The 24,979-nt window shown below is 46.6% G+C and overlaps 3 protein-coding genes and 1 pseudogene across 5 annotated transcripts; 1 reads left to right on the plus strand and 3 right to left on the minus strand.

Annotated features, from left to right (window-relative positions):
* Positions 1-2,034: 2,034 nt before the first annotated feature.
* On the plus strand, positions 2,035-3,947 carry LOC120691288 (short-chain dehydrogenase TIC 32 B, chloroplastic-like). Its single transcript, XM_039974331.1, has 7 exons — positions 2,035-2,423; positions 2,511-2,593; positions 2,732-2,888; positions 2,970-3,051; positions 3,129-3,216; positions 3,334-3,380; positions 3,662-3,947. The coding sequence occupies exons 1-7, from the start codon at positions 2,068-2,070 to the stop codon at positions 3,833-3,835; spliced, it is 987 nt and encodes a 328-aa protein (XP_039830265.1). The 5' UTR covers positions 2,035-2,067; the 3' UTR covers positions 3,836-3,947.
* A 1,994-nt stretch (positions 3,948-5,941) lies between these two features.
* LOC120687325 (pyridoxine/pyridoxamine 5'-phosphate oxidase 2-like) lies at positions 5,942-10,041 on the minus strand. 2 transcript variants are annotated; one of them, XR_005680695.1, is made up of 9 exons: positions 9,811-10,041; positions 9,687-9,736; positions 9,546-9,603; positions 9,417-9,449; positions 9,214-9,309; positions 8,494-8,661; positions 7,733-7,869; positions 6,968-7,093; positions 5,942-6,460 (listed from the first exon to the last, which is right to left on the minus strand). XR_005680695.1 is itself a non-coding variant. In XM_039969301.1 (7 exons), exons 1-7 carry the CDS (start codon positions 9,925-9,927, stop codon positions 7,768-7,770), a joined length of 624 nt encoding a protein of 207 aa, XP_039825235.1. In that variant the 5' UTR covers positions 9,928-10,039; the 3' UTR covers positions 7,518-7,767. The 2 variants fall into 2 exon arrangements, 1 of the variants encoding a protein (XP_039825235.1); XM_039969301.1 differs by lacking the exons at positions 5,942-6,460; positions 6,968-7,093 and having other exon boundaries at positions 7,518-7,869; positions 9,811-10,039.
* A 1,572-nt stretch (positions 10,042-11,613) lies between these two features.
* Positions 11,614-16,430, minus strand: LOC120687324. 2 transcript variants are annotated; one of them, XM_039969299.1, is made up of 7 exons: positions 14,795-16,430; positions 14,627-14,717; positions 14,381-14,538; positions 14,232-14,283; positions 13,441-13,520; positions 13,231-13,351; positions 11,614-13,149 (listed from the first exon to the last, which is right to left on the minus strand). In XM_039969299.1, the coding sequence occupies exons 1-7, from the start codon at positions 15,953-15,955 to the stop codon at positions 12,554-12,556; spliced, it is 2,259 nt and encodes a 752-aa protein (XP_039825233.1). In that variant the 5' UTR covers positions 15,956-16,430; the 3' UTR covers positions 11,614-12,553. The 2 variants fall into 2 exon arrangements, with proteins under 2 accessions (XP_039825233.1, XP_039825234.1); XM_039969300.1 differs by having other exon boundaries at positions 11,615-13,149; positions 13,231-13,324; positions 14,795-16,429.
* A 5,303-nt stretch (positions 16,431-21,733) lies between these two features.
* Positions 21,734-24,095, minus strand: LOC120689414 (annotated as a pseudogene).
* Between the last annotated feature and the right edge of the window lie 884 nt (positions 24,096-24,979).

Genomic DNA, 24,979 nt, shown 5'->3' on the forward strand with positions numbered 1-24,979 from the left:
GATTTACAGTCCATTTTTGTAATGCGATTTATTTTTTAACTACATTTAGTACACCATACAAGTGATTTATAAAAAATTTACGTTTTGCGTTTACAGGATTAAAACAAGGCCAAGGCCTTGAAATCGCAGGACCTTGATAGAAACAACTGACGATATTATTAGTGAAAGCAAGGGAAATGTATCATCAATCCAAAGAGATATAATAATGGAGTGCTGGGTGATGATTGGGGGATGGAGGAGTGAGAGCTGCGGCCACAACACAACCATCAACCAAACATGTGATGCCGGTGAGGGAAGGGAAGGGAGGCATCTATCAGGTGGAGTGGACCTAACCATCATTTGCACATGCATGCAGATGCACATGCTGACATGCATGCAGATTCGGAAGCATCTGGGTTGACCATATTCCTCCAGTCCTCGTGGTCATGTGTTGTGGGGCCCTGCCCCGATCGAGGCGCGAGTGGCCCAAAACAACCGCACGTTCGCAGCGCAGCCAAAGGCCGGCAGGAGGTGCAAACGAGTCGGTCGGCACTAGTGTACTGTATTTGTATGATCCATCAGTATCCGGTCTGTCTCGCAGCTCTCCAGCTTCTTCAAAAACAATTTCAGCTCCGGCTCCTCAATTGGAGTAACTTCTTTCGTGAATCTAAAGTTGTTCGAAAATTATTTAGCAAAATAGAAGAGGCAAAATGATCAATTTAGCCTTGAATTTATCTTTTTCTTCCCTTTCTATTCCTTCCTTAATACACCGTCTCCCCGCTATCCTGAGCCGAGCCCTCGTCTACTCTGCTGCAGCCAGTCTGCCAGTGTCCAAGGGACATCCTTGGGATCCTACTGAGGTGGACAAGGAGGAGCCGTGCCAAGCCAAGGGAAATCGTTCCGGAGAGGGTAAAGTTCGTGGCTCCACCGTCGGAGAGGGTAAAGTTCGTTGTGTTCGGCTGGCTACAAGCCTGCGGGCTACAGTCGGCTGGGCTGCAAACGACGGGCTGCAGCTGCCTCGTGTTGTGTGCTGGCTGGCTGCAGTCGTACCTCCAGCTCAGCAGGTCTGTAGCCCGGAATGGGGTTTGGGGTGGAGCTAGGTAGGCTCTGGGGAGAGCTCGGCATCCACGTTAAAAAGAAAACTCAATATTAATAATCAAATTTTTATCTTAATACTAATGCTTGTATATATCTAGAGAGGCTTGTAGACAAAGTGAGGAAGCTGCAGACGGCGTGGACACCTACTACGAACCATATCCAATGCAAGCAAAGCAAGCTCCGAGCCAGAACGACCAAAGGCTTGGGTACATACACAGTACTAAGAAAACTCAAATTTTTGTCGTGTCGCCCGGGGATGCGCCGCCGGCTCCGGCTTGGTCGCCGTTCCCGCGAGCCACGCCCGTGCGCGCATTTGCAGGCACGCGCACGGGCACGGGCGCACGGCGCAGTCAATGCCTTGCAACAATTCCGCCTCCGCCCAAAATTAAACTGCCTTTTTTCTTTTTGCCCCGATCGGCGATCGGTGACTAGATCTGGGCAAACGTCGGGTTGGGTCGGGTTCGGGCCGGGTCACGGGTCGCATAGGACGGCCCGCGCCCGACCCGTACCTATCACCGGGTCGGGTTGGGTCGGGTTCGGGCCGGGTCACGGGTCGCATAGGACGGCCCGCGCCCGACCCGTACCTATCACCGGGTCGGGTCGGGTTGGCCCGTGCACCCTGCGCGGGCGTGTCGGGTCGGGTTTTTTTTGGGTTGGGTCGGGTTTTTTGGCCTTTGGATCGGGTTTTTCGGGTTGGGTCGGGTTTTGGGTTAAAAATCACGGCCCGTGTCGGGCCCGTTGATTGTTGCGGATCAAAAAATACGGCCCGCGCCCACCCGTCACGTAGCTCGGGTCGGGTTTTTTTCGGGCAGGTTGGGTCGGGTTGTTCGGGTCGGGTGACCCATGCCCAGGTCTATCGGTGACTAGTGGTGGTAGTACTCGAGCTTCTTCATGCGAGGCCCCCGAGCTTTATATAAATGCCGGGTCGGCGCCTTAACTCCCCCCCCCCCGATCGAGCCGAGCCTCCTCTCTCCTCCCTCCCTCCCGTCCATGCTGCAGGCGGTGCGGTACCTGCTGGGCTCCCCCGGCGCGACGGGCTTCGGCTCCAAGTCGACGGCCGAGGACGTGACGGCCGCGTGCCCGGACCTCGCCGCGCTCACCGCCATCATCACCGGCGCCACGTCGGGCATCGGGGCCGAGACGGCGCGGGTCCTCGCCAAGCGCGGCGCGCGGGTGGTCATCCCGGCGCGGAGCGTCAAGGCCGCCGAGGACATGCGCGCGCGCATCCGCGCCGAGTGCCCCGGCGCCGACGTCCTGGTGCTGCCGCTCGACCTCAGCTCGCTCGCCTCCGTCCGCGCCTTCGCCGACCGCTTCCTCGCGCTCGGCCTCCCGCTCCACCTCCTCATGTACACGCGCGTTTCCTCCCATTCCTTTCCATTGCTTTCCTTTCCTTTCCTTTCCTTGAATATAATTGACCGACGACGGTGGAGCAGAAACAATGCCGGCAAGTTCTCGCACGGGCAGCTGGCGCTCTCGGAGGACGGTGTCGAGATGACCTTCGCCACCAACTACCTCGGTAAGCCACCAGCACGGAGCAGCAGCAGCAGCACCGATATGAATATGATCCAAGGAAGGAATTGACTGACGATCGATGTATATATGATGATGATGATGATTGGATTCCTCTGAAATATAATCATCGATGAGCAAGCAGGGCACTTCCTGCTGACGAAGCTGCTGCTGGGGCGGATGGCGGAGACGGCGGCGGCGACGGGCGTGCAGGGCCGCATCGTGAACGTGTCGTCCAGCGTGCACGGCTGGTTCGCCGGCGACTGGGCCGAGTACCTGGACCTCGTCACCCGACGCAAGATGTGAGTTGCTTTTCCTTGTTCCTGCTCCTTAATTGACATGTTTGTTTTGTGGAACCAAATATTAAATAAAACCATGCACAGTGCCTACGACGCGACGCAGGCGTACGCGGTGTCGAAGCTCGCCAACGTGCTGCACACCAGGGAGCTCGCCGCGCGCCTGCAGGTGAGTGCGTGCCTTCTTCTCACATTGCCATGCATGTCATGGCGTTGCTGAGCTTGCCTTCAATTTGTATCGATCAGGAAACGGGCGCCAACGTGACGGTGAACTGCGTCCACCCGGGCATCGTCAGGACCCGCCTCAACCGCGACCGCGACGGCATCCTCACAGGTACTGTGCGAGATGCACCCTGTCAACTACTACTGACTCATCATCTACTGCATGAATGGAATAATAAAATTTCTTTTCTTTTCTTTTGTTTTTTTGGGGTCGGGCGTCTGCATGCAGATCTGGTGTTCTTGCTGCTGTCCAAGCTGCTCAAGACGATCCCTCAGGTGATTAATTAACGCGCCCTCCACCAAATCCGCTTTGATTTATGCCCCGCGCCATGTGTTGGGTTGGGTCCCGTGCTCTGCTCTGCTCATCTCTCGCTCGCTGCTCCTGCTCTCTCTCTCTCTGCACAGCCTGCAGAGAGCAGCAAAGAGAGAGACGGGCCTTCTTTGAATTTGCTCTGTAATTATTGCCGCCCGCCGCTCAGCTAGCTACTCCTAGCTAGCTAGCGGTCACTGGCTCGCTCGCCTCGGTCAATCTATCTAACCCGTCCGGCCATGCGCAGGCTGCGGCGACCACGTGCTACGTGGCGGCCCACCCGAGGGTGGCCGGCGTGTCCGGCCGCTACTTCGCCGACTGCAACGAGGCGCTGCCGTCGCCGGCCGCCACCAACCGCCACGAGGCCGCGCGACTCTGGCGCATCTCCGAGGCCATCGTCGACGGGACGGCAGCCACCTGACATTCCCGGCGCACACAGCAGCAATGCCAACCTGATCGCGGCATGCCGGACGTCTGTGCAATACTTCATGGATATATACAAGCATTAGTATACTCCAGCAACTATATATATATATATATATATATATATATATATATATATATATATATATATATATATATATATATATATATATATATATATATACTCTGTCATTGGCATAGTAGTACACATATGTATGTAACGAAGATGTTCGGCTGCAAGAAAAAAAAACTGGCTGATTTCACTAGTATTTTGTCCTCCCTGTCGTTGTGAAGAATCGAAGAGAAACTTTGAAAGAGGCTGCCTGTCTGTGTCTGTACTGTACCATCCATCTGCTTTGCATTGGCCTGTGTTCGACAGTGATGCATTGCGCAGTGGCCGGTACTATACGATGTGCGCTTGCTTTTGTAGTTTTGGCCTGTTTAGATCTTTACAGGTTTTTGCAAAAAAGATCTTTACAGGTTTTTGTAAAAAAACCGTAAACGCATTAAAGTAAAATGGAATCTTGCTAATTTGAAGTACTAAATGAAGTCTATTTACAAAACTTTTTGCATGGATGGGCTGTAAATCGCGAGACGATTCTAATGAGCCTACTTAATCCATGATTTGCAACAGTGATACTACAGTAACCATCTGCTAATTATTGATTAAACATGGATTAATTAGCATCATTAGATTCGTCTCGCGATTTACAACCCATCTATGCAAAAAATTTTGCAAATAGACTTTATTTAGTACTCCAAATGCCCTCTTTACATCTTTACACAATTTTACAAAACGAACTAAACACCCCCTTTGCCCTCCTGCTGCAGCATCCAGCAGCAGCAGCAGGAGCATGGATGATGCGATGCATGGTTCCCTTTGTTGTTGTCAGTGAGATACGCGCGCATGCATGCGATGCGCTCCTCTCTTGTTGCATTGCATCCGTCAATCGATCTGCTGGGGCGCTAGCTAGTTTATCCGTTGGTGTCAGGAAAGGTGACACGTCGAGACGAGACAACGCTAGCTCGTGCTTGGATAGATGCCTTGTTGCTTGTTGCAGGCAGCACCATCATCTCCCTCCCGTTTGCGTGCAAGTACAAGCTGCTGCTGCTGCTGTGGTGGTGGTGCACGGGTGGGTGATCGAGTGATGAATTGTCTTGTTCGATTGGATCCATCGGCCAGGCCACTCGATCCCCGGCCATGCCAGTCGCCATGCGTGCGCATGCCTTCGGAGCTGACCCAAAAGCGATGGAATCTGAGTTGTGCGATGACCACGAACTACGGACCCCACGTCGGGCCAATGATTGATTGATGGATTTGCGGCTGGATGGGCTCTCGCTCTCCTCCTTGTTCTGTGTATGTACCCAAGCCTTTGGTCGTTCTGGCTCGGAGCTTGCTTTGCTTGCATTGGAAAGGTGACCACGCCGTCTGCAGCTTCCTCACTTCGTCTACAAGCCTCTCTAGCTAGATAGCATGTCTTAATTTGCTACATATAGAGAAAACTCAAATTAACATTGGTCCTCTACTGCCCCACAAGTAATCACTTCAATTACAGGGCTGAAAGCTAAGCTAAACGTCCCACCACTAACCCACAGGTAATCACTTTAATCAACCACAAGTATGAAACCAAGACTGGAGAAAGATCAAGGTACCTACCTACCTACCTTGCGCTGAGTGCTATCCAGACGACTCGGTGCATGGCCCAGAGCTCCCAGGCCTTTGTGGACAAACAAAGGCCCAGTAGGAAAGGGAAAGACGAGCCTTGAAGCCTTTTCTTAACGAACCTACCATCAACAACTTTGCGGCCCAGCCTTGCAGTTGACCCGCTAAACACGCTTGCGTGCGCTGCAAAGCGCGCAGGGATAAGTGACCGCTGAGGCATGACTTCTGTTCGGCACCACAGCAATACCAGATCGGGTGTGTTTAGATGCACCAAACCCCCCCCCCCCCCCCCCCCCAATCCAAACTTTCCATCACATCTCCATCAAATCAAAACATTAAATATAGCAAATAACTCATGCATAGAGTACTAAATGTAGGTAAATAAAAAAATTAATTGCATAGTTTTGATGTACGTTGCGAGACGAATCTTTTGAGCCTAGCTAGGTCATGGTAGGACAATATTCACCACAAACAAACGAAAAATGTTACAGTGTGCTACAATGTTCGATGTGACCTTTTCTAACCAATTTTGAGGGATCTAAACACAGCCATCGAGTCGATAGATAGAAAAAGGCTGCCAAAAGTCTTCCATGCGGAAGCTGAATACCCAATTTAACAGTCACCTTTGACCTCGCGAAATCAGTGCAATGGAGACAGATCCTGATTTTTGAAAGGTTGCTCATGGTTATCTGTTCCTTGCAAGTGCTAGATGATTGAGTCTGCACAACTATAGTGGTCAAGATGAACCAATGGTCATATGGTCCCCCAAAAAGATATAAGGCTCTAGACTCACCAAAACATACTATGCACTCCAAGTTGCAGCTGGGGCCTCACGCAGAACATGACCACAATAGTTCACTTCACCTTTGCTTTTGCCATTTTGCGTGACAAAATGCTGTTGGCACGTTTTTCATCTCAAACTGTTCATAATCAGATGCTGAGATAAGCACTCACAGACCACTGCAGCCACAAGCTTGTTTCAGTAACCATTAATCAGTATGTTGCTCTGCACTGTAACAAAAAACGGGCAGGTCATGTGATGTGTCTGCCTTAGCTTTGCAGGGTGACAGCAACCAGCTTTTGATTTGGGCCATGTTTAATTGCGTCCGTAAAGTTTTTGAAATAGAATCTTTACACATTTGAAGTATTAAACACAGACTAATCACAAAACTAATTACAGAACTCGTCTGTAAACTACGAGACGAATCTAATGAGTCTAATTAATCTATCATTAGAGTATGTGTACTGTAGCAATTAATGTATCGATTTAGTGTTTAATCATATCCTAATTAGGCTCATTAGATTCGTTTCGCAATTTACAAGCAAACTATGCAATTCATTTTTTATTTTGTTTAGATTTAATACTCCATGCATGTAAGATTCTCTTTCGATGTGATAGATTTGGAATTTGGAATTTTGCATCTAAACAAGGGCTTGGAAGGCCACATTCAAGGCCTGCCCAATTACCTGAAGTTCTGCAACCGTCCGACGGCTTCAGCTCTGCTCATCAGTGGCACCTGTTGACACAAAGCTTTAATGCTTCCCATATGCTGATGTTTAAGGCCAACTGTTGTTTTTTTCTCACACTGGTTACTGCCAAAGCAACAAGATCATGGAGGAGGCATAAAGATTCAAGGGTACCAAACATAGCAGCAAGAAGAATTCTCCATTGAGACCTTATGCACAAAAGGTTAGTAACAAACACGGGTGACAGTACCAAATATGAAGTACACCACTACCCTCTTTGAACACAGAATTTACATGATCATGGAGGTTGATGCGTTCACCCCTACTGCCCTTCTGTGAGTTTCATATCCTTTCAGAACCTTTGAGTTCTGACCTTCTCCTGTTGTACCCTACACTCTTTATCTTCTATGTTCCCGAAGGGAAGCCCCCGGAAGCATGCATATAAGGTATCAACTTTCTTATCAACTATTAATAGTCTCTATGAACTGGTGCATTTAGTCAGCTGTGAGCATAGATATAAAAAAGAGTACATGTATCCATAAGAAGCAACTTGGTGAGTAATAACTATTGGATATTTGAAGAAATCCCTTTATTACCAGTAGTTCTACCTGTATGTTCAGGTATAATAAATAATAAATCACTGTGATTTCAACAAAACATTCCTGACTCTCAAACTTAGGAGCATCCAAAAGACCTCAATGGACACTCACATAAACATTCTGAAAGCATATAAAACAAATAAAACAATCATGATAGCTTTCGGACCTTAAGAAGTTCACAAACAAACTTCTCACAGCAGTTTACGGAGTAACTTTTTCAGCCATCCAATCAATGGAGCCATCTTCCTTTTGGCTTCTTGTGAATATCAACCTTTGGTTGTTTTTTAGATTCAAATAATCGACCTAGGAAATAAGTACAATATAACAACAATCATCAGATGAATCATGGAAAAGACTCCTAGTATTCTCAACAAAAGTCAGCTCTTGATTTTGCAAATTTCTGTACATTCTGAATGTGATGGATGAAACATGTAACCAAAATATCAAATTCCGGAAGAAGACAAAAATACCAGTCCAAGTCGTGGTTCCTATGGGGACTTGGCAGTACCCAAGTAACAGTTCATAGCTGGTTAACATGAAACTATTATTTCCTAGGTGGCTTGGATCGGGACTTTTAAATAAAACAAATAAATTATAGAAAGCTACTATGCTTTGCCAGGATTTTTCTGATATATTGGTAGTTATAGTGGCAGCACCCACTTAGCAGGGAATCAATACAATATGGCATTGAGATAGAAATACAAAATAAGTTTGAGCTCTAAGGTGGGTGGATTCACTACAACATAAAGTATATAATTGTGAGTTTAAACAACTTTTGCTGGTATTATTATTTGGTTAGGACTGAATAGCTAGTTCCTATCAATAGCCAAACCCAAATTTTAGACCTATAAACTGCATGAAAACAGTAAACATGGCACTTCTCCATAAGTTCACTCAGCACGTGGTATAGCAAAAATGCTGCCTAACCTTTTCTGGATCAAGAACCAGAAGGCAAAAGGCTTCTACTGGGTCAGCTGATGGATCTAGACGAACATCCTTAACTTGCTCCTCATCTATAATGGGAACACCTGGCTGAGGTCCCAAGTACTGCAATCTTGACCTCACTGAGCTCGCGAACCAAGCTTTCTCCCTGTTCTGCAAAATGATGAAGTGACAGACCATTGCTTAGTGTTCACCATGGATTGAACATAGATCTCCCTGTATATAAGCAATAGCATAATACTATCTATATCTATACCTATTTCTAAAGCAAGTAATGTTTCCACCTAAATTTTTTGTTTAGTCCACCTTATGTCATTGACAGGTGGGCCTTAGTCCATCCAGTATGCGAGTCGGACTAGCTCTCCGTATCACATAGATTTCTACAAATTAACGCACGGGCAACTATACGTATATGATACTTATACCAACTTTGTCTGTAGCAACATACGGACATATTTGCCTAGTAAAAGATAATGCTGTCACGGATAGGCACATACAAAAGCTTGTGGTGGCGAAAGTTTAGGTGACAGGAACATATCTCTCAGTCTTAGTACATGAACAGACCTCAGGAGTGAACATGAAGTGAAGCTAATCTAAACTAACTCATAGAACAACTGGCTGTTGTCGAAGTGAAGCTAATCTAAACTAACTCATAGAACCTGCACACTGATATCTTATGTATCTCGCCATATAGCATAGCATAACCTGGAGCTTGGCAGGGTCTGCACTGGAGCCATCAATCGCATCTATGCTTCCACTGATACGGAATTGCTCCCAGCTGTCTGTGAAGTACCAACAAATCTGCAGGATTATACAAGGTCAGACCCTTTATACGAACTTGTCATGTGTAATGCTCTTGACATATATATTCATTAGATATATAGATGTGAGGATTCTTCAGAACGCGCCTCTCCGAAGGGGCAATTCCTTCTCTCACCAATCTGTTCGATCAAAATTTATACATGGAAGGGTATAAGTATTAGGGAATCAGTGAGCAGGAAAAAAGAAATGTTAAGTCAACAGTGTTAGCAACACACCTTGTTGCTTCGGGCATCCGTGTTAATCTGAATCTTATCAGAATGTTCCTGGAAACCCCTAATAACAAACTCAAATTTCAACATAAAAAAGGGCGACAAAGTATGGAGGGGAAGTGCTCAGAACCGCGCGCCCACGGATACCTGAACACGACGGTGCGATTGGCGGGCCTGCCGCCGGCGCCCACCGTGGCCTGGGACGAATCGACCGCTCAGCAAATTTCATTTTCCCCAATACGAAGGAGGGCAACAGGTGATCGAAGCGTACAAGTTGGAAATAGGTGGAGTGCCTGAGGTGGGCGTTGGCGTCCAAAGCTCGCTGGAGCAGCGCCCTCCAGGGGCTCGAAAGCGGCGGCGCGGCGGCGGCGGCGCCACCGCCGGCCATCTCTCTGCTTGTCGCCGCTTCCGCTCCTCTCGCCGCCGCGCGCTTTCACGAAACGCGGAGGTGGGTAAGATTAGCGGACCAGATTCGTTCACTACGGTGGGTACCACACGTCAGTGAAGGGTAACCACTGCGCGGTCGTAGCATCACTGCATCAGTTTTGTGGCATGAACAATGAGCCATCTCATCTTCAGGAATACAGAAACATTTCGTCTGAAGGGATTTCTGTTTTTCCCTATAATTTTCAAAAAAGAACTTAAATATAGTTTTAGGTAGGCTGCAGGAAATTGTAAAACTGTTTCTGCTTATGAATTCATTTTTACAAGCAATCTTTATCTTTCTATGCTCTCACAACAAACGCCAACTTAATCAGTTGATCTTTCATGTAACCGGTGATTTTTTTTATTAACATAGTTCCTTGCTATTGCCCTTCTAGATGTACTCAAGAGATTTGTATTTGATAAATCTGAGCCAAATATTTTAGCACACAATGTTATTACCTTTAACATGTGTCCATATGATATGTTTTTAGAGGACACTGAACTGAAAGAACACATGAGACAGGGACTGAAGATCAACTATGCTTAAGCTAATCTCTTTAGATTTTATTGCTACCACATTGACGTACCTACATTGTCGCTTTTTCCTTCAAAACTCTGTGGTCTTGTGCCAGAAGTGCCTGTCCTGGTTGCAGCTTGTGCAGTGGATTACACCCCTTCCCACTGTGGAATGACGCACGGTATGTGCATCTTACCACTTTGGTAATCCTAGAATCAGGAGCACGACAGCCGCATGGCGCCTCTGTTCTGTACATGTCCAAGCTCTGCTCCACCTCCATTCCATGGGAGTGGAGGCCACTCATGGGCTCATGGCGGCCTGGCAAGGAGGATAAGCTCAGCTTCAGGCCTGCCTGTACGGCTAGCGGCATGGTTGGCTGCTGCACCCTCCATGGCTAATGACACCTCAAATCGTAGCGAGGAACGCGCGAGGACACCCGACCTCTGAGCAGCATCAAGGAAAGCACGCACAAGTTGAACCGGCTCATCACCTACTTCTCCTCCACCCCATGGCCATGGCGCATGGCCGCGGCGGGTCCACTCCTTAGCCGGGACCGGCGTTCACAGACACAGGGAGCGTCTCGGCTACCTCGAGACAAAAACTTCCTTCAGGAGAGGGGGCGAGAGATGGACACCATCATCTCAGTTCAGTTCTGATGCATCATGACAGGAGTGAGTGCGAGCGTACTGTCCCAGGCATCTCTGAAAATTACAGTTGCTGGCTTCACAATTCACCTCACACGGCCGTGTCCCCCCAAGGGGTCGCGGCATGGGGATCGTCAGTGTCAGTCACCGCGCTGATCCATCGTCCCTCATCCCCATCATCATCTGCTGGATTAAACGAGACAGGCCTCAGGACAGCGTCAAGATTGATGACGATCATTTCACCGAGCTGGGCATGGGCACAGGCACTGGCGCAACTGGAATGGCATCATCACCTTCCTGCCTGAGCCTTGCTTGGCAGATCCCAAACATTTTTTACAACTGCAATGGGCATGTCTCTCCAAACACACGCCCCACGAGCAATGTTTCGCTTAAATTTCAACAAACAATTCCTCCTGAATTTGGGAGGAAATTGACATCTAAATCTTGAATGGAACATGAAGCTTAACGTGAAAAATACTGGGCAGAATGTAATAACTCCTTATAACAAAATTTTTATCCAGTATCAACTTCCTGGGCAGATATGTTACCAAGATGGTGAAGATCTTAAACAAAATGGACATGACGATGCAGGAGAATAAAACGCCAAGATCTGAACTTTTTTTTTTTTGAAAGGTCCAAGATCTGAACATGGCCCCAGCTTTAAATCGCCATGGCCTAGCCATGAGTCCCCATGCCCCCATACCCAGGTCGGTCCTTTGAAACCCATCAGAGAGCCAACTGCACCATCCCTATCCAGAAAGGCCTGCACAAAGGTCCCCCACAATCACCTGACCGTGTCCACCACAAAGCAATGGCGTCTTCAACACACACAAAAAATAGAAGCATCAGTTCATCATAAAGGCAGGCTATGATGGCATGTAAACAAATGAAATGAAATGAATCCACTATGTGTCCCCCCCCCAAAAAAAAAAAAAAACTGAATTTTCCTATACAACGGTGAACTCTACAATCACCTGCCCAGTCGCCTTGTAGACAGGGCAAGGGGACTTAGAATGGGCAAAACTATGCTTATCCATCCCTTATATATTTACAAAGGACCCCGGAGGGAGCAAAAACAAAGAAAAGGAAAAACATCAAAGCATTGCAATTTCTGCCCGAACCCCACTCATTGCGCAAAGTTTGGTTTGTGAGGCGATCCACCTTCTCCGGGCCTCCCACAATGTGACGATGCTGTCAAGATCTTGCAGGACCACTGGACTGCATACAACTTCTGGTCCGCAAGCAAATCAGTACAAGCACCCAAACATGTGACTCTTTTGTACTGTATAATCATGATCTGGACGAGCGTCAACTTCAGCCAACAAAGCTTCTTGAGGCATAAAAGTTTTGCAATGGACTTCTCAGCTGCCGTCTCTTGGATATCCACTGATCAAGCAATTGTGCAAAGATACATGTCTTGCACCATGTCACACTTGCACAGGCAAACCATAATTCTGGAACGACCTGATGTGGCCATCCCAACTAGCGGTGACTATGACCTGACCCCAAGAATGCGTGCTTGCTCTCTGGCAAGAAGTCTTAAGGAACTTATACTGAGATTTACGCAAGGTAGATGATGGAGCCACTGAATTAGATGGTAGCTGCTCTTCAGGCCATGTCGCTGTTCCCCTTGGCATCGACTCAGCAAAGAATGTACTGCTAAGAGTGAAATTGCCAGATGGCAATTGATGCAAGCTATCACCTCCAAGAGAATCTTCAGCATGGCAGTACGACGTAGATTCTTGCAAGTTGTGAATCTCATCAGAGACCTGTTGCCGTAAAGAAGGGATGTTGAGAGCCAGAGAAATAGACCTCTTTGCAGGTGAGGCATTCCATGGTATTGCAACAGACACGTCATTGCAGAAGAAGCGCTCATAAGACCAAATGGTCTTCAAACGGCTTGTGACAGGGGCAATTTGATTTGCATAATTCCACATATAGATACTGGAGTCGTCGCTAGCAGAAATAATGTGATCTCCATCTGATGTGAATGATGCAGCAGCTTGACATGAACTTCGCAATCCTGGGATAGAAAAAAGGCATGTTAACTTAAGGGGTCAACAGTGAAACACTTCCAGAAGTATCTTACAAGAGGTGTTAGTACCTTTGTAGTTGGAAACTACATGAACCCCATCGAGAATGTGAACTTGGGAGTGACCAGATGTCACCATCAGTTTCTTTGGATCGGATGGGCAATACTGTTCATGCAAGTGATGAAAAAAAGGCTATATAACAATCGAAGGTTAATAATCTGATTATTCAATATTAAAAAAATTCAAGGGCACAAGAGTGGGCAAGGTCAATAGCTCCATACCTGGAAACCAATTATTCTTTTAAGTGGAGATTTCTTTCTCCCATACAGGGGGACTTGGGATTCCAACTCTAGATGATTTTCTGAATAATGATAGGGATAATGAATTAGAAATCAGATACGGAGATGCTTTGATTAACATCATACTTCAGCACATTAAAAAAATGGCAGCTAAGGAAATTATAATTCTTGTACTCAGCTCTTTGCAATGATGTCTTTCTAAGGATTTCAAAACAAGTTTACTATTTTCCAAATTTTACCACATTCAACAAAATTATGATTCCAGTTTACTTTTCAACCATGAGTAGCACATTCAACAAAATTCTTGAAGAGATTATTTTTTCCCTTTTTTTTCTCTAATACGCAGGAGAGCTGCGTGTCATTGCATTAAGAAAGAAGTAGAAAGGCTAAAATAGCCATACAAACTCATACACACCCTGGGTTCAGAAAACAGACATGAAGAGATTATACCAGGAAGGGAACTGCAACATGGCTGCTGCAGGATATTACTTAGGTTTTGTATGCTTAGATAGATATGAGATAATATATGTAGCAACGAGAGGTTAGCAATAGGCCAGCCTTCACTATTCTCATATCAAGGATGAAACGTGATATTAACATCATTGGAAAATTGCATATGCATCAAGGGTTTCCACATGAAACAAGATGATATTGACATATTAACAAACAAATGCTTCTGTTGTTTGAAACTACTTCTACAGACATTAGTTTACCAATAATCAGAAAGTGCACAAACATCAAGTGAGTCTCATAAAAGAATAATTAATGATTACCTGATGCGTTATAGTAGCGGCAGTTTCCTGTTAATGTCCCAACCACTGCGCCCTGAATGAAACCAGCACAAGTATGAACAATTAAGTCTTCAGGTGCATAAAATAATTACTTGGTAAAATTTGATTATTGCAATGATATTTGAACAAACCTTTCCATCAGGGCTATAACAAACTGCAGTGACGATCTCTTTGTTGTCAGCCCAGTCCACAACTTGGCATCTAGGAACATCCCAAATACGTACCATCCCATCAATACAACCACTGATGAAATAATCATCATTGGTAGGTTTAAACTGGATGCATGTCACTACATAACAGAAATACCCAAACATGTCAGAATCAGACGCTAGGCCGAGTCTAATCAAGTAGTAAACAGGGAAGGAAAGATGGTTTACCATAGTTACTATGGGAGAAAACCTTCATACAACTATTGCACCCGACCTTCCATAATCGAACAGTTTTATCCATGGATGCAGAAAGCAATTCCTGCTTAAAACAAGGAAAAGTTAGATGACCAAAACATCCACAGGTGCATAGAAACATACTATATAACTGAAACTCACCCTATTTTTTGACCATGAAAGATCCAAGATGACATCATCATGCCCATGGAATTCATGCACAGGATCCTCAGATAGAGCAAAGGTTTGGTGAGGAATCACAACACAGGCTGGATCTGCAGCCCCCTTTGGACTATTGCTATGCTTGCCCTTACCCCCTTCGCAGGAATTGATGGGGGCCAATTCAGAGTTTTCATCGACTGTGAAGAATACGCATGAAGGATCGTCCTCAACAAAATCATGATCATCAGGCCTCTTGCCTTCCACCACGTGCCACACACGAACAACCCCGTCCTCACCTCCAGTAGCCAGATACTGGCCATCAGAGCTGAACTTCATGGCCACAATAGCACCTTCATGCGCCTTGATGACTTGGCCCTTGTAGACTGCAGATAATTCCTTTGACCGCTTCTTGTATGGTCTCACCTTGACTCTATCGACCTTCCCGGAGAAACTCTGGCAAGAGCTAGATGACATCGAATTGATCTCATCATCTTCCTCTGCATGGCCAACACAAGCACCAATGCCCAGCCTTCGCAGCCATCCAAGTCTTCTCCTCTTTGTCCTCATCACAATCTTCTCTGGGGTGGAAGGTTCATCCGAATCGTCCACCCTCTGCATCAGCTCACGGATGAAAGGTGATGAGCCAAAGGTCTGCTCGAATTCTGCTGCGGTTACTGTCCGGTTCGATCGCCTCTCCCTAAGGCTCTGGAAGCTCCCATCTTTACCCATCTCGTCGACCACAAACACTGTGCCATCGTCCAGGTTCTTGAAGACGCACTCCAACTTCAGGTCCTCCATGCCAGCACCATCGTCACCGGATGTTGTCGGCTCCCCTCCCCTACACGCAAAGGTGAGCAACTCGCCACTAAGGCTGTTGGGTAGGATCTCTTCGGTGGCCTCAAGCTTGAAGCACGGCTCGTCGTCTGCCCGAGAGCAGTTTGATTTCGAATCCAAGAGGCCCAGGGACTTGACGAACCTCTGGCGGCGCTCCTGGACGCTGCACGGGTCCCTGATCCAGACCTCGAGCAGCGACTCGTCAAAGAGCCACCCGTCGTCGTGGCGGCCGGAACTCACCGGCGACGAGATGGACGCCGGTGATAGGACCTCCCTCGAGTCAAAGAACTCCTCTTGCTCCTCCCCGGCACCCAAGAAGCGCGCCATGGACACGGTGGTCTCCGGGAGTTCAAGCACTCGCGAGGCAGCGCTCCGGCCGAATCAAGGAAGAGGATTTCGCCGGCGACGGCAGCAAGGGAAGGGTACGGGCGGATCTCGCGGTTCTTGGATCTCGGGCGGGAGAGTCGCGCGTGCTTCCTTCCCCTCGTGGCGTGCCCACTGCAGCTGGCGTCGTCCTACCTCTCCGGTCCTTGCCTCCTCTCTCTCTCTCTCTCTCTCTCTCTCTCTCTCTCTCTGGTTGGGGATGGATGATGATGGACCAGTTGGGTTTCGGGGGTTCTCGCAACTCTCAAGAAGGCAACGAACCAACAACAACAACGGAAAGCTAATGAGTGGAGAAGAGTAATAAAAAGCAGAGGAGGACGAGGGAGACGGAGGAAGCTGGAATGGATGGGGACCGTGATCTCTGGGATCGGTTGGGAACAGGAAGGAGGGCAGGAGGCTCGCCACGCCTGAGAGGAAACGGATCTTTCGCTTAAGGAGTTTATTTGATTATATATATGTGTGTGTGTGTGGGTGTCCATCGCTTTTAAGCACTGAATCTGCTTTCCACTAGTTTAATTGTCTTGTTGGTGTCTCTATATACAACAGTGGTGCTGCTAGCTCAATATATCTGCATCAGGAAGCAAAGCGCGCGTTTACATCATGCAAGAAAGACAACAGCCAAAGTCGCAGCGCGTTGTGATGGTGTGAAACTGCTTACAGCTGGTCTTCTTTGGAAGGTGGTTAGCTACCCGGTCGTCAGACTTTCAGCTTTTGAAAAAAAAAAAAACGTACCCAGTCCGTAGACTCCCCCAAACCCGTAACGTGCGGGGTCTGGAAGAGGTTATTAGCAGGAGGTATTTCCCACACATCGTGCAATGTGTAAAGACCACCGCTCGAACCTGTGACCTCTCGATTCACAGGCGGCAAGCACTACCACTTGCACCAGCCCGCCCTTTTTTAGCTTTTGACCACAAAACAAATAAAGTAATTAGCAAACAAACTGGAGTTCCCAGGATTAGAGGGATCTGACGACAAATGATCAGTGATGTGACTTGACCTGCAAGGCAGTATCAATGGTAGCACGCAGCAGCTACGACCAGATCGATTATATATTGAACAGTCACCCTGTTGACTGCATGTTTAACTATCTGCGGCGCATGAAGCATTCGTTTTTATTATTATATTCGGATAAGGATGTAGTTGCTTTTTTTTCAAAAGAGGAGGAGGAGGTACGGTTTGTTCTGTTCTCATCTACCCCTCCGTCCCTCTTTAACGGTCGCTAGAAAATCGTGCATGTGAGGAGAATTTCTATTTCTGGACGACACTTAAATCAGGACAGATGAGTACATGCTACAATTGATTTGATATGCTACCTTCATTTTCCATCAACTCTTCCCAGCGCCAGCCCCTAGTGGGCGGGGGCGCCGCGCTACCCCCCCCCCCCCCCACCCTCCGCTCCAACCCCGCCCACCCAACTCCGCTGGCGGTGGCGTGAAAATTAGCCCCCATGTTGCACTTTCCCCTCTCCCCTTTCCTCTCCTTTTCTCCCTCTCCGCTGCACAAACCCTAGCCGTCGAGCGTGCCGATCATCGGCCGTCGGGGATAGATCCACCTTCCCTAGCCCAGATCTGCACTTCCTTGGCGCGGTGATTCCTCCCTCGACGATGTTCTCCCTCGACGATGTCCGCCACGGTCGCCTCTTCCACTGCCTGGAGGGGCGGGGATTACGGTTAGGCGGCTGTTGCCTCCTTGACGACCAAATCTACGCCACTCTGACCGACTTCGATTGGTCTTACCCCTAGCCTAGCTGTCCCACATTCCGGCGCCACCCCACCCCGGCTCTCGTCCCGCTGGCCCTGGATCTATGCTTCCACGGCGTGGATCTCCTTCGGGCCTGGCGCTTCCTTCTCCTATCGCCGCCCGTGGCCGCTTTGGCCTAGGGGGCACTGCCCGCGACAATAGGTTTAGGGGTGAGGAGGCTGCCCCCATCCTTGGGCGCTTCCAATGGGGCCGCCGTTCGCCGGTGCTGCCGTTGGCTAACGCTTGTGGCGGGTGGCTGGCGTCTCGCACCCAAGAATCCAGGTGAAAGCCCTGTCCAGTGCTATGCTGGGCCAACAATGACGGCGCTTGCGGGCGTCGTCCCCCTGGAAGCGTTGTTGTGTAGTCTTGAGAGATGTCATCCTTCTGCCTCGACGCCGCATTGCCGTTGATGTGTTCCACCTGTGCTTTCACTGTTTTGGTCGCCGCCCTATGGTGTGGTTGGCTCCACCATTTGTGGTTCCATTCCATTAGTGCTGCTTGTGGAGGGTCATTATTGCTGGGGGTGTGGCTCTGGGGTGGGGCTGAGGCGAAAGCCTTTGGCTGCTTGCTGGCCGATTATGGCGACATCCTTGGGCGCCGTTTTCCTCCTTGGAGGCATCATTCAATTGTCCCTTCCCCCTTCAACATCCTTGGGCACCATTTTCCTCCTTGGAGGCACCATTCAATTCCCCCTTTGTGCCCCCATGGCTGGTCGCTTGGTCAGTGGTTCATCCTCTGTACCTGCATTGCTTTATTTCCACATTGTCGTCTTGGTTGCCTTGGTCGTGGCGGATGATGCTTTGCCGCAATTTCTCTACCCTGGTGGATGTTTTGCCGCCGTGGTCATGCTATTCGGTGGATGCTTCGCCACTGTTTCGTGCTTCGTGCTTGCTCTCCATTGGCATCTTAGTATATCCTCTGTGCAGGTTCAGTTCTTCGGGTGACCTTTTGTTTGGGTGGAAGTTTGGAGTGTCCTCTCCGTGTTGCTTGTTGTTGTCCGTGTTGTCGTTGTGTTTTCTTGTGTACGTTTCTTCGGTGTTTGTCTGTTGTTAGTTCTTTGTGTACTTGTGTTGGTCAAGTTGTATTTGGTCGTATCAAGATAGTGTCTGTAGCTGTTTTTTTTTAAAGAAAAACGTGTTCAGCCACGATGGTGAATTTTTTTTCTATCTGCTCCGGCACGTAGTAGTTAGTGTCCGAGAAACTTCCTGCGCCTAGATGTCTGCTATAGGTCACTTTCTCTGGTGTCACAAACTACAAACTTAATGGTATGTAGATATTTCTTTAAGCACGTCTTTCCAAATTTGATTGTTGATTATTCCGCATAAGTTCCTCTCCTTTCCCACCAGAAGTTTCTCGTAGAGTCAGCGGACCATTTCTGCAACCGTACGTTGGTCGCTTTCTGAGAAACTTTGCTACTGCATCCAGAATATATGTAGCTTTGCTACTGCATCCAGAATATGTAGAAGACTTTTCATTACAATTAGTTGCTACGTGATGGAGTAACATGAATCACAAACGTACTTGAGTTGCAAAATTAATTAGTACTGCAGTTAACATGCATGCTGATGACAGCTGGAATTGATCCTCATGGAAATTAAATCAAAGAGTACTACAAAAATCACCAGCCCGATATGATCTTGTGTTATGCATGCATGTAACTGAAAAAAAGGAAAATATCTAAGTAGACTTTTGTTTTAATTCCTGGCATAGCAATACCACCAACCGTTCGTTCGTACACCTGACATGCTAGTATATATACGTCCATGTGCCATCATGCATTTTCTGATGATTCAACTATGTACGTACACTACTATCAGTGCTAGATAGCTCTAGCTATTAGGGCATCCATAATGTTAGACAAAAGTAGTCCATAGCCAATAAATAATTTCTACAACCAGTTCAAATATATTGTGCAACTGATTTATATAGCAGTCCGTAGTTGCAGGTAGCCATAAGCTTAAAGACCGCCCATATGAAATAAAATAATACAAATCTATTGTGGATCAGGGAGGGGGCAGGTAGAAATGACGATGGCAGGATGGATTGGATTGGTTTTGTAGAGAGTTGCACTTTGTTTATTCCTCACGGGGGGTCCCACCTTAGGGACAGTACATTGTGCGGCAAGAGATAGCAAAAGACCAGTGCTGTGGGTCCTAGTTATGTGGACAAGTTTTGCAATATACATTGCTGTTGCTCTTAGTCGTCCTCTCCTAAACGGCAAATGGATATCGAGCGATGAGCGAGTCCAAACTCTGCAATCCGTGGGACTCGAATTTAAGACATTTCATCTCGCGCATAACTTCCTTGCCACTCCATCTACACATCACATGTAATTCTAGTTAGGATGCTTTTATTTTAAACTAAACTATGGATGACCCTTTAGTCCCAGTTGGAGCCTCAGTTTGGTGTCATCAACTGGGACTAAAAGTCCTTCCCCTTCCCTCCCAACCCCTAGCCATTGGACTCGGAACTAAAGCTTTTATTGGTCCCAGATCCAATAGCAGCCGGAATAAATGTATAGGACCAAAGACTTTTTCTGTAGTAGTGAAAATTCTAATGACATTCTTCACTTCTTCCCTGCATGCAAACAGCCAGTTCTAGCCTTCTAGGAGTGATTTACTGCACTATAATTACATATGTCTCCACATACTGATATATGCTTGTGTCCCTTCTTCCTCGATTCTTAGGCGTACGAGCGATTTCTGTTTTATCCCCCAATATAGAGCGGGCACCCTCAGGACTCCTCCAACCCCATCGTCCATGCGAGGGAAAAGGATTTCATGGGCAGTTGAGAAAAGGCTGCATGCGACCATGCAAACCTCCGCAGCATTAAGGCCCCGTTTGGGAGGGCTTCTGGAGCGGCTTCACTAGCGGCTCCAGGTGAAGCCCTCCCAAACGTTTGTTTTGTAACCGGCTTCACACGTGAAGTCGGTCCTGAAGCCATCGGCGGCTTACACAGGCAAGGTGAAGCCATGAAATCGTGGCTTCACGCGGCTTACACATCAATCTAACAAGTGAAGTTGTTTTGCCAAACATTTTCTAAAACGGCTCCAACTCCACCAGAGAAGCCGCTCCATCTGAGGAGCCGGAGCCGGAGCTGTTTTTGGAAGAGCCGGAGCCCTGCCAAACAGGCCCTAACGCTAACCCACGCACAAAGTGTACACCTTGGTCTCTGTGATACTCCTTGATACGCCTTAAGAATAGAGGAAGGAGGGAGTAAACCAGGAAAACACACAAGTGCCAACTAATTAAGGAGCGAGGAAGCTATAGGGTATTAATTAAGTGGGTAACAACAAAGCATGCGGCCTCGTTATCAAAGGCAACCACGTTTCTAATGAGCTAGGTGGGTCTTGGTATTCTTGTCCACAAAATTATTCCCTAGCCCACGGAGCAATCATATGATGCTACACCACTTAGTTTTCTTATGTTAATCATCACTAGTGTCTAGCTTGCGCTCCAATCAAGATGCAGCAGTGCACTAGTACACATGCATCGCCTCGAGCAGCATGCAGTAGTGAGCTAATAACAGGAGTGGGATGACGCATGATTAAATTAATAAGCAAGAAACCAAGTGCGATGTAACATGGCACCTTCCTCGATCAGTTGAACTACTGGCTCGATTAAGCTGATGAGGAGGAAAAAGAAAAGTAAAGAAATTATTGGAAATAACACACAAGCAAGTACAGCATTGCCGTTAGCTAGCTTGGGTGCTGCTGCCTTATTAACATCAATAAGCAAGTAGTCGATAATACTGACCTGCCCTCCCATCGAATGGACCCAACTTACGCCTGCCAAACTATGCCGTTGGACAACACAGTCAAATGAGATCCAATTGAGGCTGCCAAACACTCCGCTTCCCGGAGACTGTGGTAATTACACAGTAATTATACCGAAATATCTCAAAATAGAAAACGAGAATACAACCCATGTATTGTTACAGAGCAGAGACTACAGTGCTCATAAATTAATGACGAATATACAACTATGAAATACCATGAGACTTAACTGAGTTCTGCTGATTAGACAACAACATCGAATAAATTATAACTTTGCACCTAATCTTCAACAACATGGCACCGGCTGCACGGTTCCAGAACATTTAACTTAATTGTGGAGGGAACTTTCGGCACGATGTACGTTTGGACAGCCAAGAGTGCTCGGTGGGCTTCCACGAGGGTGTCCTTGCACATCAAAAAACATTTGCCAGATTTATTGGACGAGCATCTAGTCACACCATCAGTAGTGTCCAATGTAAGGCACTCCAGCGATCTTGTAGACTCAAGAATATGGCATGTTAACTCAACTAAGCTCTTGGCCGAAGAGAAATTGACTATATTCACGGACTTGAGTCTGTTGTAACTGTGCTCTGGCATCTTCCTCAGATCTAAGGAATCTTCAAAAATCGAGACATGCCCCATGCGTCCTGGGAAGCGCCCCGGGAATACCTAAAGATGAGCAGCCAAACTTAGAATTAACAGTTCTACTGTAGTTACATACTCTACCTTTGCAGGGAGAATAGTGACTTACATTCAAGAAGAAAGACTCCAATGAAGGAGAAGCATAAAAAAAAAAGAAACCAGAGAAAAATAATCATAAGATTGTCCACCTAGAGAAATACTCAAGAACTTGAGGTGGTGAAATCTGCTAGGGACCATTGGTGTATTGACCTTCTGCAAAAATATGTCAAATCTAATTATATTACAATCAATGTCAGCTATGATAGCATTATATGCATATTGATAGTCAACAGACACATAAAGTTGAAGAATATATACCTCAATTTCCGAGTATATGGCAAGAGTTTCAAGATTTGGCATGCTGGATGGAAGCTCTGTACGAGCATAGAAGGCACCATATTAGAACAGATCCTTTCCAATCTCTTGACTCGCAATGTTTCTCCAAGTAGGAGCTGTACACCACGGCCACCTGAAAAGCGAAAACTTGAGAGATTCGGCGCTTTGCTCTCTATCACTTTCAGCCTAATGCAAGTTAACACCTCAAGGTGACTGAGCCACTGCAGACAAGGTATCTTGAGGCAAATTATATCACTGCAATGCTTAAGTTCCAACTGGTCCAAAGCAAAGGAATTGGAAAGAAGACACTCTATTTCATATCCTGTAATGTGCACCATAGACAGCTGTAGTCTAGTCAGGCTTCTCAAACACCCAAGTTCAACTGTGGGATGAAACATGAAAGTTACAATAGGAAAGTAGAAGATGCCGAAGTGAGTCCCCTGTTCCATTAGATAAAAGTGAGCATAGAAAGTTGTACTTTGCCTTCAACCGAGGTAGACAAAGGTTCAGTTCTTCAATCCCTGGTTTAACAGCAATCTGAAGCCAACTATCAAGATGGTCAAGATGACAACAGTATTTCTCATTATAAACTGAAGCAATCTGAAGCTTCAGTACCTTCACACCAATGCCTGAGTGTTTTTCCAGAATGTAGTCAACTTTGCTGGTGAAATCTCTTGCTTTTTCAATCTTTCCATATTGATTTCCATTTAAGCCCAATGCTTCCTCACTGAACTCAAGTTTGGGATGGCATCTCCAGGAACGAGAAAAGGCCCGAGACACACAGGCAACTCGAGCAGCATCACGCATTGGCATTAGGGAATGTATATGACACCAGATGTCCTGCATGCACACACGAGAAGAAAAAAATCAGCATTGGAATTGTAAAGGCAAATGGTTTGTCATTTCAACAAAAAAAAAACCTGTGCAAGATTGCTGAACAATGGACAGAGCATTGGAATGGTTTGTACACATGGAGAAGTCACCTCAAGGTGTTAGATTGGTTGGCTTCTGTGCACTTGTATCAAGTAAAATGCACAGAATGCTGCTCTACTAAACAACAGTATACTAGAAATTGTTGATGGAAAACAACATCTTGGCTATATAGGAAATGCTTATCATTTATGGATTTGAGACCCAAAAATGTTGTGCACAACTAAAACACAGTATGGTTGTTTTTTTTACAGGGGAGTTTTTTATTGAAAAAAAAGAACTACAACAGTTGGGGAAAAACACACTACTACTCTAGCAGGACTGAGGAGATTAAACGTTACGAGATCAATTTGTAAACTTCTGTTAGTTAGTGAAGTTCAAGCAGTCATAGTGCTTACGAGATCAATTCATAAACTTCTGTTAGTTAGTGAAGTTCTAGATGTCATACTGGTATCCTACTTGTAACATAAATCTACCATCATCAAAATTCTATTTTGTACCTCTGGAAGGTTTGGCTCTGAATGTCCCTTTATTGGACCACCCAGAGAATTTTCATCTTGTTGACAGACTAAACCCTTCCTTTCAGCCTGTGAAGCAATGGATCCATCTACAACAACCATCTGGGGTTATGAATAATTTAGCACCAATAGAAGAAAACAAAGAGCACAAGTACAATCATCCGTGCACAAATCCCATATGCTTCTCTTACCAAGCTTGCGCGCAAGAACACTAACAAGTTTTTTTTAAAAAAAACAAATTTAATTAAATAAAGGTCCAATTGGCCATAGAGGCATAGATATTTTTTGCGAAGATTGCAACCAACACAAGCCTCGTGAAATTTGACTAGTCCAATGGAACAAGAGAACAGATCCCATCAGCGACCAGCCAGTAGGATATCCCTTCTGAATTGCTGTTTTTTTCGCGATTGTCTCAGTACGTTTTTCATTAAGAGGCCTTCTGAATTGTTGTTGCTCTCATCCCTCACAAAGTTCAGGCATCGGTTTCATTTTTTTTATTTTTCTGTTGAACACCACATCAAATTGTAACAAGAAAGTATGTGGTTCTACAAATGGCCTACTCGATCAAAAGAAAAGAGCAATCTTGGTGTCCACCAAAGTAAGGCAACAATACAACCCCGGACGGAAGCAAAAAGGGGGACTTTTTTTATACGAAAAACACAGAGCGAGTGTACAGGAATATCCTAACGCTCTGTAGATGCCAGGAAAAAAAAATCATCACAGAGAAGACCAAATGTTAAGAGGCAGTTTACTGCGGTATTCGATTTGGCGATTACGCCTCTGCCGCTCCATGGAAAGGAGCGATGACGCCTAGCCTCTGTCCCAGAGATTTGGCTTGGAACCGGACACGGTAGAAGATCTCAGATCCATCATATCTATAAAAACTTGCTGCGGGGTAAGACCGCCCTCACGGCATTGTTTGAGAGGTAGAATGATCTTCTCACAGCAAGCCAAGAAAACTCCCGAACTTCTGCCCCACTCGTACA

The sequence above is a fragment of the Panicum virgatum genome, chromosome 9N, assembly GCF_016808335.1.
Source record: "Panicum virgatum strain AP13 chromosome 9N, P.virgatum_v5, whole genome shotgun sequence".
In the NCBI taxonomy this organism is placed as follows: Eukaryota; Viridiplantae; Streptophyta; class Magnoliopsida; order Poales; family Poaceae; genus Panicum; species Panicum virgatum.